The 15731-nt window shown below is 39.5% G+C and overlaps 1 protein-coding gene across 1 annotated transcript in view; it reads right to left on the bottom strand.

The window, feature by feature from the left end:
• Nucleotides 1-3487: 3487 nt before the first annotated feature.
• The window catches only part of LOC114687488 (multiple C2 and transmembrane domain-containing protein 1-like), a 133735-nt gene continuing 121491 nt past the window's right edge, over nt 3488-15731 (bottom strand). The window contains exon 4 of the mRNA XM_028862113.2: nt 3488-3773. Within this exon, the coding sequence (XP_028717946.1) occupies nt 3690-3773 (84 nt within the window). The 3' untranslated portion in view covers nt 3488-3689. The remainder of the gene's footprint in view (nt 3774-15731) is intronic.

Here is a 15731-nt window from a genome sequence, read left to right as displayed (position 1 = left end):
CAATAAGTAGCCTAAAAACAATGCTTTTAAGTTGAAGCTCTTCTAGCATCAAATACAGGTTCAGTAAAGAAACCAAAACAAAATATCAATATAAAACATATATGTATCATTTATCAAAAATTAAGTTAACAAACTTAGCAAATACAAGGAGGCCAGACAACATTCTTAAGCCTGAACATACCTTGAGTAAGGAGAAACATTTTTTAAGTCATTGGTTTTTAACTATAAAAACTGTTCTTAAAAGATAAAGATCTCTCAAATGTCTTCTGTAATATCAACAATAAAGTATCTTTTTTTACTTTAAAGGGGAGAAAACATGGCATCATCATAATCTGTATAAAGTACAGCCAAGCTCCAAAGTGTAAACAATCCCAAAGTTCAATATCTGGGATTTATTTATAATCCTTTTGGTTCTTTTACTTAGAGGCTTGGATGATTTCTTTGACCCTACCTTTGGCAGCACATACATAGCCTGCCTGCTCCATTTTATTATGGCTGGTGCTTCTGGTGATCATCACCTGGCACTAGCATTTTTTTAAAACTGCTAAGGTCCACCACTGCAACTAGACTCTTTTTGGAACTCTAGTCCTGTCATACATTTGCAAACCTCAGCTGTTTCCTATGATTCCTTTATGTTACAAAGTTTAGCTGCCAGAGCAAGGTATATTCCTGTGTATAAAAGCATTGATGTGCAGCTTTAATATTTACTAAGTATCTTATTTATTAAACATATGTTGCCATCTATTTAAATTCTCTAGAAACTTGCTGTTGAACACTTGGTAAAGACATAAGTACTTAGGTGTTAACTGAGTAGATCTTTATAACCTTAGTAAAAGATGGCTGCCAGCCACATGGCTGCCCATGAGGTCACCAGCCAAGATGGAGAAGCACGTGGTTGCTGTTTAAAGCTCGTTTTTCTAAACAATAATTACTTGCACACATACACACAGTTGGATCCAAGTTACACACATACATAAGTACAGTTAAAGCTTGCTTACATTTTCAAGTCACATACCTGTACACATACACACATAAGCAGTTTGCAGAATCATTAGCCATTCTTAAGATGAAAACCAACAGAATTAACTTTTAAATTCAGTATTTGCAGGTATAAGAAACCATAACAGTTTACATCACATCCCTCTGACTTTCTACAACCTTCCATATACCCTCAGTCCGTTCCTTTGATCCCTCAGACATTTACTCTAGACAAATTCTGCTTTTTCTTTTCTTTTAAAACAGAAACTCTTACCAAAGTCTTTCTTGTGATTTCCCTCAGTACTCTAGAATATATTGTAAAGTTACAATATTTTAAACAAGAACAGAAATACATGCATATACCATAACAAGAATAACTCTCAATTTGCATCAGCACTGTACCACAGACAAGAAACTGTTGGTGACATTCCATTCTTGGAGCCAGACCTTGATCAGGTTTTAGCCCCAGGGCAGGTCTTGGGAGCCCCACCCAACAGCATGGGAGATGAAGAGGACAGGGAAGGCATGCACCATGGAGACAAAAGATTGCTGTTAACCTCAGATTTTCAAGTACACGAGAACGGCAGACTGAAAGTGACTCCATGCCCTGGCTGGGCCCACAGACCTGTAGGCCACTCCTCAGCTGTGACCCTGGAGGGGCAGTTAGTTCTCCACCAGCCCCCACACTCTGAGCTCCTGGAGGCTCCTGCTGGCTCCTGCCAGCTCTGCCCATGTCCACACAGGAGCCCAGCCAGAACCTGCTGGCCATATCTGGGCCCCACAGTGCTCACAGCCTGCCCTAGCACACAGCCATGCCTAGTTCCCATGTAGCCTCTGGGCCAATCTGGCTGCCACCACTTCGTGCTGTAAAGTCTCTACTCCAAAGCTCTCTGAGTGAGCTGGGGCCCTGAACCCATTGCGTCTGGCCCCTGATCTCAGGCTGCTAGCCTTTCGCAGCACTCTGGGTCCCCAAAGTTCTGCTGCCTGTGCTTTTGTCAGAGAGAGAGAGCAAGGAAGCAATGTTAGGTTAGTCTGTGCCAGTTCAACCACTGAAGGGGTCTCCATCCCTTTGGCTGGCAATCTGGCCCACAAGTCCCAATGCATACACAAGCTCAGGCATAAAACACTCACACATGTGGCCACAGTTCTCACACATTTATACATTTATATAGGTATAACAAATCATACTGATGGACAAGATAGGCAGACAAAAAGGAAGAACAAGGGCCCTACAGATGGTCCAGGCAGACGAGAGTCCAGAGAGGGAGCCTCGATTATGCTAAAGACTGTACGGATGGGACAGGGACAATTCAACAGAGTCTCCAGATCCCCAGAGTTCACAAAACAGACGGACCCCTCACAGGTGTCCAAACTGACGGACCCCTCATGGGCGTCCTATGATGGGGGGACCTGTGGGACCCCGCATCCTGATGAGGGGTTGGGACAGTCTCTCAACTCCTCCAGGGTCACCTTACAGGCTCGTCTGCCAAGGTGAGAGCCTGTCAGATTCAACCGCCAGCTTCGGATTAGAAAATGAAAGTAAAAGGAAAGCAAAGACAAGAAAATGGAGCGCTCTTACCGATCGGTGCAGATGGACCTCCGGAGCTCTTAGGGGTCCTGGCAGAGAGTCTCTGGGGATCCCGGACGAGCCCCCAAATGTTGTGCCCAGATCGTGACCCCAGAGAGACCACCAAAAAATGAACATGCCGGAATGCAAAAGCAAGGTTTAATTCTGGATATACAAGCCAAGGCAGGGACTTCGTCTAATACATCCAATGCAGTGGAGGCTGGAGGAAGTTCCCGCCTGTCTGCAAGCTCAGTTTTTAAAGGGAAAAATCACAAGGTTACATCATTTAGGGGTGCTAGTACAGATACAATTCTGATTGGCTCGCTTCTAGGGGCTTTCTAGAAATCATGGCTTAATATTACTTCTAAGGGAGTGGTTACCTGCCACCATTTCTCATTGGCTGCCCTCAAGTGGGGTCATTTCTGTGGTCAGTTACCCTGGAAACCAGGGAGAGGACATTCCGTAGTCCGGCAGGCATTACCTCGTGACTACCTTGTGACTCTGTGCTTTTACACTTCCTGGTTTCTGGAATCTGAACTGTGGTTTCAGTAACTAATTGCCTATTCCCAAAAGGAGAAATCTTAGGCCTTAATTTTAGGATGAAAACATTTTGGTCTTATTTCTAAGATGGCTCATTTTGGTCTCACAGGAGGAAGACAGAAGTTCCATAGAGTGTAAGCAGATCTCAGGTAGAGTTTTCTGAGTGCCAGGAGTAGGGAGTAGCAGAGATGGAGAAAGAGGCTACAGAGGACGAAGATGAGGCTGGAAGGATAGGAGTTTAGTTGTTAACAGGATTATGAGCTAGGGAACTGGATGGAACTGTAGTTATGGAGACAGTATTTCATCCCAAAGGAATAAAGTAGATGGATATAGAGCTTGGTGTATCTAGTGTTATTCCTGCCTTGAATGCCTGTCAGAGCTGTAGCTGTATTGATAGAATTTTTTTCTTAGAGGAATAAAGTTAACAGACATAAGAGCATAGTGTACGTAGATTTTTTTCCCTCAGATATCTTACGCCGGATGTAGCTAACTCCCATACCCAGGAGTCCTCTACAGACATCAACAGGAATCTGTACAGACTATTGTTCCCTACTTCACAGGACAAATCTGTAATCAGGCATAGCAATGTTACAACTTTTGAATGTTACCTGTTTAACTCCAATTGTGTGAGGTCGAGAAAGGCTGAGCCCATAAAGTCATCTTGCAGTCCAAAATCATAGTCAAATACCTAAGAGACCAAAAAGAAAAAGCATTTCAAAATAATTTCAGAAAAATTTTTAAATGAAACATACTATTTCTAAAAACTGGCTATCTCTTCCACCAAAACAATGTAATCTCCTGATATGTTTATTTATTATTCTTTGTAATGTTAGAATTTCATAAAACATTCAAGTAAACATTTTTATTTAGTATTTATTATCTCATTCTATTTGTATTAGCAATAGAAGTTTTACAGAAGGTTTAACAAAATCAAATGAAATACAATGAATATTTAAAAGTATGAGAATCATAGCTTAGAATTCTTTTTTTTTTTATTATCATAGAAGAGATATCATCAAGTCTAGACCCAAAGTGATTTAGTATTAGACTCAACAAATATATCTTCTGTTGGGCTATGGGTGGTTAGACCATGACTTCAACTTAGTAGTCATATGTTTTAAGGTCATTAACTATAAATTCCTTGATATTACAGAAAAATTTAATCTTGACACACAAATAAATAAGAATATAGATATTATGGTGGAAGAACTTTGTCAAGTTATATTAAGATAACATCAAATTAACCTTTTATGTTTGTAAACAATTATTGGGGATAATTCTTTTGTTGTTTGTTTTGTTTTCAAGACAAGGTTTGTCTGTGTAACAGCCCTGGCTGTCCTGGAACTCTCTTTGTAGACCAAGCTGGCCTGGAACTCTCAGATCTGCCTGCCTCTGCCTCCCAAGTGCTGAGATTAAAGGCATGCGCCACCACACTCAGCTATTGGGGAAAATCTGAATTAAAATTAAAATGAAAAAAAAAGATGAACATGTTCCTTCCTCTGACCATACTATTCCGAGTTACATATTTAAGTGCTAAGATAGTCAATAAATACATAGATACAGTTCAATGATGAGTACAATGGGCACTACTAAAAGTTAAAGGGACATGTGGGGCTTCTGTACACAAGGAGACCAGAGCAATCTCTAGGGAGGTATTCTGTGTGTAGAACTGATTGAAAGGAAGGATAGATGTCACACCAATACAGGAAAGATGTTCGGGTCAGAGGAAACAGCAAGAGAAGCACGAAGTGTTTAAGGATAAGCAAGGATAAGTCAAAGCTGGAAAAGTGGGAATGGAAGAAGAACTCTCAAGGTTTAGTCAATTAAGACCCTTCTAAAAGATTATATAAATGGGAACTGGCTAACTCCTAACCATTCACTGATTTTCTAGCTCATTTGTTTTCTCATCTAATATTGACTAAATAGTTACACTGTGCCAGGCAATATAGTAAACACTGAGTAAACAGCAGCAGTGAACAAAAATGGCATCATTAATGCTGATGGTTTAGTGAGGGAGACAGATGTTAAGCATGGAAATGTATAGGTGATTTGTGATCATACTTTCTGATGTGCTTTAAATAGGGCAAAAACAACAACAATTCCCTCCCCCTCAAAAAACAGCCAAGGGAACCCAGGGAAAGCTTGTGAAATGAAACAACAACAAACCATAAAGCCACCTGGAGATGATTAGAGTTTGTTGCCTAATGTTTTTAAACAGAAAATGTTTGAGCATTGGAATAAATGAACATAAAAGGATAAGTCTCTTTCTGAATGGATGACTCAGCCTACTGGACTCTTTAGGATAGGAGAGTCAATGAGTCAGAGAGAATCAGTAGCCCATCATTTCTGTATCTAGTCCTTGGTACAACAGTCAGATCAATAAGTGGGAGCAGCAGGCACAGCAGCCCCAAGTCTAGTAGTGTGTTTACCTAGTACAGGTGTGCTTCAAGTAAAAACAACATAACCAAATGTGCAAACAACACAACCAAATGTGCAAGAACCTGATTAAACCAAAAGGTAAATACTTTGCATCACAAAAAGATTCCCAGAATTGAGGAGTCACAGGGGAAATTATTTAAGTGGTTAGGGCTTCCCCACTCTCCTTCATTATTCAGTTTGCAGCTGTTTGATTTGCGTGCAGACTTTCAGAGTGCTCAGGACTTCTGCAGAAGATGCTCGACCAATTACACTTCAGAGCTTCTGCTCTCTGCTCCATGGCACATCATTTGAATAGACTGCATGTCTTCGTCATATGACACCACTCTACTTGCAGGTGGCCACAGTAGTGCACTTATAACATAAAAACGTTAGGGAAATTTCTTGTGAAATCTCATAATTATGTTGTTCTCAAGCTTGTAAGCTTGGTGACATTATACAAGGTAGAAAACAATTAATGTAGAGACTGGATTACTAGACTCCAATCCAACCATGCTATTTAACATCCAAACTCTCCTTACCATTAATGGTCAGAGTCTTTCTACTGTTAGAATGTTAGATATCTGCTTTAGTTCTCAATTTCCATAAATCAGAAAAGACATAAACATGGGGAAAATGGAAACTTCAGAGCCCATTTATTATTGAAATCATTAGCTATGCTACTTGGTTCTAGGGTCTACAAATTATTTATTGGAAGGTGAATTGCTCTGGGTGGATCTTCAGAATTATAGAGCATAGGAGAGAGAATAAAATAGAAAAAGTATGTCCCACTACAGCATCAACAAGAACAATTAACATTTACTCAGCAATTACTATAACTTACATTTTGTTTTAAGTGCATTGATTTTAAATTTTAAGCAAATTTCATAGCCCAGTTATCAAGATATTTTTCAGATGAAGAATTTGAAAACATTTATTCGACATCAAATTTGAGGGCTAGGAAAAAGCAAGATTCAAATCTTGTTTTAAGTTTCAAAAATAGAGCATGTTTCTATTCAACATATATAAGTTGGGTGCCCCACCAAATGTCCAAACATAAATGGTTTCACATGACCCTGTCTGTCAAGGCACCTCTATTCTGTGAGTTTGAAACATTAGGTAGCATGAGGTTAGAAACTGTCTTGGTGATGTTTTTGATCATCTTAAAGTGAATTTAAAACAATAAATATTTTACAATGAATGATGAAGTTATTTGACATCTCAATTCAATTACCAACAATAAAAACTGTTTGAGTGTCTATCAGTGAAAGCACTTTTGAGCACTTGTCATAAAACTCAACTCACTTCTTTTAATGTCATGTGAACTTGTGAGTTCAAGGGACTACATGTCCACAGGCAATTATGGCTTCAAGAGAGATTAGACTCAAAAGTTCCAATGATTTTTATCTGTATTCTTTTACTTACTGGAAAAACGCCAAGTGAATTCTTTCAATGGTCCAGTTTCTGTTCTAGCACTTGAAATGTATGTAGCAGTGAAATAAAATGTTTGATGTCTTGAAGCTTCTGTGGTGATTAAGTGACGATGAAATCTGCAATAAATATATATCTAGTACTACCTAGTAAGGGAGCAAGAACACCCAGGGAGTGGTATCCTGAGAGGTTTTACAATGGAGGGGTAAAGAGCCAAGCCAAAGTTCTGTTGCTTAAATTCCTTTCTACCTCTCAGTTACTTTCAAAACCCCTTAGTGTTTCTGACATCAATGCATTAATAACCTCCCCACCCTAAACTTGTGTTAGGAGCTCCAGCGTTGAGTGCATCTTCACTCACATCCAGCCAGCATGGAAGTATGAGTTGTTTTGTGCATTTATTCTCTGAAAGAACCCCGAATTCACACCAATGGGCCAGCATGCACCCTAAGCCTGTTCTTGGCAGAGGATCCAGAATTAAGTGAAAGGCTAGTTTACTTTTTGTGCTTTATTTGTTCTTTAAACACCATTTTTATTTTATTTAAATTGTTTTTCATATATTTTGTTCATGTTTCTCCTCCAGCACCTCCTCCTAGATTTTCCCCACCTGCCTACCCACCCAACTTAATGCGCTTTCTCAAAAAACAAATGAAAATAAAACCATAAAAACACACAAAATTTTTTAAACAATCAAAAGACCAATAAAACAAAACAAAACAAAACAAAATACCCCAAACAAAACAAAATAAAACAAAAAGTCCACAAAACAAACAACCAACATGGACTTCATTTCAAGTTAGCCAACTATTCCTGGGCGAGGAGCCTGCTCTGAAGTTGACATACGCAGTGACACTTAGAGGGAGAAACTGGTTTCCCTTTACCAGAGGACATCAGCTGCCAATATCTTCATGGGAAGGGGTGGGGCACCATGTCCACTTCTTCCTCTCAGGGCTGGGATCCTGTGTGGCTTGAATTTGTGTAGGTCTTACGCACACTGCCACAGTCTCTGTGAGTTCGGGGGTGCATCAGTCCTGTCGTGTCTTGAAGACACTGTTTCCTTGGAGTCATCCACCTCCTCAGATTTTTATAATCTTTCTGTGCCCTCTTCCACATAGATCCCTGAGCTTTGAGAAGGAGAGGTTTGATGGTGACAGCCCATTTAGGACTGAGTGCCCCACAGTTTCTCATTCTCTATTCACTGTCTAGTTGTGGGTCTCTGTGGTTCTTATCTACTGCAAGAAGCTTCCCTGGTGGGGAGCTGGTCCAGTGATGTCCATTTCTGATGGTCAGGTGGGTTTCTTGCATGCAGCAGAAATAAGAAAGATGGATCCTATTTCCTGATCCAATCTGTCTGTGTCTTTTGCTTAGGGGGATTCAGAGCATTGATACTGAGTTAATGAACAGTGTTCATTTATTCCAGTTATTTTGTTCCTATAGTATGAGTTTCTCCCCTTATTTTGATTTACTGTCCTTATATTAATTATTTTTTGTGCTCTCTTGGGTGTGGTTAACCTCATAATGCTGAAGTTTTCCTCCTGGTGCCTTTGGTAGAGCTAGATTTGCCGATACAAACTGACTTATTGCAAGTTTTTATTTCTCCATCAATTATGGCTGATAGTTTTGCTAGATATAGTAGTTTTGGTTGGCATCTGTGGTCTGTTAGAATTTATAGAACATCTATCCAAGTACTTCCGGCTCTTGGAGTCTCCACTGAAAAGTCAAGTGTTGTTCTAATGGGCTTGCCTTTATAGATGACTTGGTCTTTTTTCCCTGCAGCTTTTAATATCCTTTCTTTGTTTTACAGATGTGCTATAGAAAATTTCCTTTCTGACACTATTTGGTGTTCTGTATGCTTTTTGTACCTTGAAAGGCATCTCTTTCTTTAGATTGGGAAATTATGTCTATGATTTTGTTAAAAAATACTTTTTGTGCTTTTGACTTCAGTCTCTTCTGCTTCCTCTTTGCCTATTTTTCATAGACTTGGTCTCTTCATAGTGTTCAAGATCTCTGGATGTTTTGTGCCTTGATTTCTTTTTATAATTCTTCTCACACACAATACATCCAGACCACAGTTTCCCCTCTCTCCACTCCTCCATTCTCCCCTCCCACCCCCTCTTCCCCAAATCTACTTCTCCATTTCCCTTCAGAAAGCAGTAGACCTCCCAGGGATATCAAATAAGATACAATAAGACTATGCACAAACCTTCATATCAAGGCTGGATGAGGCAACCAATAGGAGAAAAAGGGAAACAAAGGCAAAAGAGTCAGAGACACCCCCAACTCCTGCTGTTAGTAGTCCCACAAATACACCTATCTAACAACCATAATGTATATGCAGAGGGTGAGGGCATAGCTCAGACCTATACATGCACTGTGATTGCTACTTCAGTCCCTGTGAGCCCCTGTGAGCCTGTGAGCCCTGTCCCTGTGAGCCGACTGTGAGCCCTGTGAGCCTGTGAGCCTGTGAGCCTGTGAGCGTGGGTGTGAGCCCTGTGAGGCCCTGTGAGGCCCTGTGAGCCCCTGTGAGCCCTGCTTTGTGGATTCTGTGGGCTGCGTTCTCTGCTGTTCTTGAACCTTCAGGCTCCTACAACTCTTCCTCCCTCTCTGCTGTGGTGTTCACCAAGCTCCAAGGGGAGGAACCCAGTGGAAATTTCCAATTTGGGCTCTCTCCACCTAATGCTTGGCTATCTGCATCTGCTCCCATCACTGTTGTAAGAAGCTTCTCTGATGATGACTGGGCTATGTACTGATCTATGAGTATAGCAGAATATCATCAGGAATCATATTCATTCATTCATTCATTCATTTATTTATCCATCCATTCATTCATCTATTTACTTATCTATCTATCTATCATCTATCTATCTATCTATCTATCTATCTATCTATCTATCTATCTATCTATCTATCTATCATCTATCTATCTATCTATCTGCTTGCTTACTTACTTACTTACTTACTTATTTATTTCTATCCCAGGTCTCTGCATTTTCAGACTCCTGTTCCTGTTCATCCAGGCAGTATTGGGCTTGTGCTCCCTCTAGTGGTATGAGCCTCAAATTTGACCAATCATGGCTTGGCCACTCCTACAAGTTCTGTGTCTCCATTGCCCCAGCACATCTGCCAGGCAGGACAGATTGTAGGTCAAAGGTTTCGTGGCTGGGTTGGTATCCCAGTCCCACCATTGGAAGCCTTGCTTGGTTACAGAACGTGGTCGGCTCAGAGTCCCTTTGTAAATGGGAGTCCCATTAGGATCACCCTTGTAGAATCCTGGGAGTTTCTACTGCACTAGGTTTCCGCATCCCTGCCCCCAAATGCCCTCCAATTCTAGTCATCTCTCCTTTTACTCTCTTTTACTCTCTTTTACTCTCTCCCTCCACCCTAATCCTAACCCCACACCTAATCCTTCCCATTGCCATCCCACCCCACACCCCTACATCCCCACACACCTCCACACACCTCCACACACCTCCACACACCTCCACACACCTCCACACACCTCCACACACCTCCACACACCTCCACACACCTCCACACCCCTACAACCTCACACACCTCACACACCTCCACACACCTCCACACCACCTCCACACACCTCCACACACCCCACCCCTCCCACACACCTCCACACCCTCCACACCCCTCCACACCCCTCCACACACCTCCACACCCCTCCACACCCCTCCACACACCTCCACACACCTCCACCCACCCCCACCCACCTCCACACACCTCCACACACCTCCACACACCTCCACACCCCCACCCACCCACCCCCATCCTTTTGCAAAATCTATTCTATTTCCCCTTCCCAGGAAGTTCCAAGCACACTGCTTACAGCCCTCATTGTTACTTAGCTTTTCTGGGTCTATGGATTGTAGCATGATTATCATAGCATGGGAAAAGGCTATCAGGTTCAGTGTACCATATATTATGTTGAGGTCTTTGATCCACTTGGACTTGAGTTTTGTGCATAATGATGATATGGATCTATGTGATAAATATGGATCTATGTGCATACTTTTACATGCAGATAGATATCCAGTTATACCAGTACCATTTGTTGAAGATGCTTTCTTTTTTCCATTGTGTACTTCTGGTTTCTTTATCAAAAATCAGGTGTCCATGGGTGTGTGAATTTATGTCTGGGTCTTCAATATGGTTCCATTGATCAACATGTCTATTCTTATGCCAAAACCATGTGGGTTTTTTTTAAAATTTTTTTTTATTGATATAGCTCTGTAGTACAGCTTGAAAGCAGGGATGGTGATGCCTCTGGAAGTTCTTTTATTATTCAGGATTATTTTAGATATCCTGAGGGTTTTTTTGGGTTTTTTGTTTGTTTGTTTTCCATATAAAGTTGAGTATTGTACTTTCAAGGTCTGTAAAGAATTGTGTTGTAATTTTGATGGGGATTGCATTGAATATATAGATTGCTTTTGGTAGGATGGCCATTTTTACTATGTTGATCCAACATACTCTTGAGTATGGGAGAGCTTTCCATCTTCTGATATCATCTTCAGTTACTTTCTTCAGAGACTTGAAGTCTTTTACTTGCTTGGTTAGAGTTTATCTCAAGATATTTTATATTATTTCTGGCTATTATGAAGGGAGCTGTTTTCCTGATTTTTTTGTCAGTCTTTTTGTTATTTGTATATACGAGGGCTACACAGTTTTGGAGGTTGATCTTGTATCCAACCTCTTCACTGAGGTGTTTACCAGTAGGAGTCCCCTGCTAGAATTTTTGGGGTCACTATGTATACTATCATATCATTTGTGAATAGCAGTATGAAGACTTCACCCTTTCCAATTTGCATCCCCTTGATCTCCTTCAGTTTCTTATTGCTCTAGATAGAACAAGTACTATATTGAATAGGTATGTAAAGAGTAAACAGCTGTATCTTGTTCTTTATTTTAGTGGGATTTCTCTGAGTTTCTCTCCATCTAATTTAATGTAGGCTATAGGCTTTCTGTAAATTGCCTTTATTATGTTGAAGTATGCTCTTTGTATTGCTACTCTTTCCAAGACTTCTATCATGAAGAGCTGTTGAATTATGTCAAAGGCTTTTTCAGCATCTAATGAGATGATCATGTGGCTTTTTTTCTTTCAGTTTGTTTATATGGTAAACATTGATTGATTTTCATATGTTGAAGCATCCCTGCATCTCTGGGATGAAGCCTACTTGGATGATCTTTTTGATGTGTTCAATTTGTGATGTTTTATTATTTTTGCATCTGTTTATATGAGGGAAATTGGTTTATAATTTTCTTTCTTTGCTGAGTCTTTGTGTGGTTTGGTTATCAGGGTGATTGTGGCCTCATAAAATTAATCTGGCAGTGTTCCTTCTGTTTCTGTTTTGTGGAATAATTTGAGGAGTGTTGGTAATAGCTCTTCTTTGAAAGTCTGGTAGAATTCTGCACTAAAACCATTTGGCCCTGATTTTTGATGACTGCTTCTATTTCCTGAGAGATAATAGGAATATTTAATTTATTTATCTGGTCTTGATTTAATTTTGGTAAGTGGTATCTATGAAAAACATTATCCATTTCTTTTAGATTTTCCAATTTGTGGAGTATAGGTTTTTAAAGTATGATCTATTGATTCTTTGGATTTCCTTGATGTCTGTTTATTATGTCTCCCTTTTCATACCTGATTTTGTTAATTTGGATATTTTTTCTGTGTCTTTTAGTTAGTTTGAATAAGGGTTTATCTATCTTGTTGATTTTTCTCAAAGAACCAATTCTTTGTCTCATTGGTTCTTTGCATTGTTCTCTTGATTTCTATTTTATTGATTTCAATTTAGTTATTTCCTGTTGTCTATCTACTCATCTTGGGGCTGCTTACTTCTTTTTGTCCTAGAGCCTGTGGGTGTGCTATTAAGTTGCTAGTATGAGATTCCTCCAATTATTTTATATAAGCACTCAGTGATATGAACTTTCCTCAGTACCACTTTCATTGTGTCCAATAAGTTTGCGTGTTATACATTCATTTTCATTGAATTCTTTAATTTCTTTATTTTTGTCTTAACCCATTTTTCATTCAGTAGAGAGTTGTTCAATTTCCATGAGTTTGTAGGTTTTCTGTTGTTGAAATCCAGCTTTAAACCATGGTGGTGTGATAGGATGCAGGAGGTTATTTCATTTTTCTTGTATCTGTTGAGATTTGCTTTGTGACCCATTATGTGGTCAATTTTGGAGACCCTTCTGTGAGTGCCGAGAAAAAGGTATATTCCTTTGTGCTTGGGTGAAATGTTCAATGGATTTGTTAGATCTGTTTGGCTTATAATGTCTGTTTGCTCCAGTATTTCTCTGTTTAGTTTTTGGCTTCATGATCTGTCTGTTGGTCTGAGTGGGGTCTTGAATCTCCCACTGTCGATGTGTTGAGTGTCAATGTATGATTTAACCTTTAGTAATGTTTCTTTTACAAATGTGGGTGCCCTTGTATTTGGGGCATAGATGTTAATATTAAAATATCATCTTGGTGAATTTTTCCTTTAATGAGTATGAAGTATCCTTCACCATCTCTTTTGATTGATTTTGGTTTGAAGTCTATTTTGATAGATATTAGAATAGCTACCCCAGCTTGCTTCTTGGGTTCATTTGCTTGGAAAATCTTTTTCCAGCGCTTTAAAGTAATGCCTGTCTTTGATGTTGTGGTATGTTTTTGTGTATGCAGCAAAAGGAGTCAGGTTCATATCCATTCTGTTAGTCTGTGTCTTTTTATCAGGGAATTAAGAGAGATTAATGACCAATGATTATTAATTCCTGTTTTTGTTAGTTTGTTATTGATGTTAGTATGAGTGTGAGCTTGTGTGTGTGTTTCCTTTCTTTCAGTTTTGCTAATGTGAGATTATTTATTTCCTGTGTTTTCATGGGTATAATTATCCTCCTTAAAGTGCTTGGATTGGATTTTTCCTTCTAGTACCTTCTGTAGGGATCAATTTGTGGATATATATTGTTTACATTTGACTTTATTATGGAATAGCTTGCTTATTTCATCTGTGGTGATTGAAAATTTTGCTGGGTATAATAGTTTGGGCTGGCATCTTTGGTCTCTTAGAGTCTCCAGGCTCTTCTGGCTTTTAGAGTCTCCATTAAGAAGTTGGATGTAATTCTGATAGGTCTCTCTTTATATGTTGCTTGGCCTTTTCCCCTTGCAGCTTTTAATATTCTTTTTTTTTTGTTCTGTACGTTTATTGTTTTGATTATTACGCAGTGAGGGAACTTTATTTTCTGGTCCAATTTATTTGTTGTTCTGTATGCTTCTTGTATCCTTTTAGGCGTCTGCTTCTCTAGGCTGGGAAATGTTCTATGGTTTCGTTGAAAATATTTTCTGGGTCTTTGAGCTGAGATTATCCTTCTTCTATTCCTCTTATTTGTAGATTTGGTCTTTTTATAGTGTCCAAGATTTCCTGGATTTTTGTGTCAGGAACTTTTAGATTTAACATCTTTGGGAGGGGGGGACTTGACATTGCTATTTTTTCTATTGTATCTTCAACACCTGAGATTATTTCTTCCTTCTCTTGTATTCTGCTTGTGAAGTTTGTGTCTGTAGTTCCTGTTTGATTTCCTAAATTTTTCATTTCCAGAATTCCTTCAGTTTGTGTTTTCTTTATTGCTTCTAATTCCATTTTCAGGTCTTGAACAGTTTTCTTCATTTCCTTCAACTGTTTGCTTTTTCTTGGCATTTTTGTTTGTTTTTATTTTGTCTTGACTTGAGCTTTTTCTTTCTTTCTTTTTTGGCTTTCTTTAAGGGATTTGTTCATTTCCTCCAATTTTTTATTTGTCTTTTCCTTGATTTCATTAAGGAAATTATTCCTCTTTAAGGACCTCTACCATCTTCATGAATTTGGTTCTAAAGTCTTTTTCTTGTGCTTCAGCTGTGTTGGAATATTCAGAGCTTGTTGTAATAGGATAGCTGGGCTCTGACATTTTACTTTGGCATCTGTGTTTGGGATAATTATAGGTGTAGGTGTTGATTTCTGAGTTTGTCTTTGTTGGATGGGTGTTTTATTGTTTGGTTTGTGTTTTCTCTCTGGTCTTCTAGATGGTGCAACCTGTGATTGAGCAGGGGGTTTCCATCCAAGTTGGGGACTGGACTTCTGGTGGCAGAGGCCTTTACCTGAGCAGGGGGTCTCTCTGCCCTAGTCAGGAGCTTAAACATGGTGATGAGAAAGAAAGGAGGGTCTGAGGATGGGGGAGGGGCACTAAAAGTGTGAGAGAGGTCTGCAGGCAGGTGGTCTAACTGAGCTTCTGGCAACTAGCATGGCCTCTGGTCAAAGAGGGTGTCGGCCAAAGTTGGTGGCTGAATGAGACACAGTGACAATGGAGGAAATAGAAGAGAACTGGAAGTAGGGTAGGAGGGCCAGCAAGCGTGTGGGGGAGGTCAGCAGGCAGGCGGCCTACCTGGAGTTCTGGTGGCTAGAGTGGCCTCTGGTAGAGCAGGGGCTGTCTTGATTTCTTTTAGATATACCATTTTCTTTGACTGAGATATCCTTTTCTTCCACTTTGTCTTCAAGACCTGAAATCTTATCTTCTATGTCTTTATATCTATTGGTACTACTTATCTCTGATGTTTTTGTTTGACATCCTAAGTTTTTCATTCCTAGTTTTATTTTAGTTTTGATTTTTCTTTAGTGATTTTATTTCTTTGTTAAATTCTACTTTCATATCTTGAATTGTTCTTATTATTTCATTAAACTTTCTGTGCTTTTATGGTCTTTATTAGGCATTTATCCATGTCCTCTTTAAGGTCTTTGAGTATTTTTATTATTGCAATTTTGAAGTCCTTGTTTTATGCTCC

Source organism: Peromyscus leucopus, chromosome 15, assembly GCF_004664715.2.
Source record: "Peromyscus leucopus breed LL Stock chromosome 15, UCI_PerLeu_2.1, whole genome shotgun sequence".
Taxonomy (NCBI): Eukaryota; Metazoa; Chordata; class Mammalia; order Rodentia; family Cricetidae; genus Peromyscus; species Peromyscus leucopus.
Note: the sequence above shows the minus strand (reverse complement) of the source record. Positions and strands in the feature narration are given on the sequence as shown.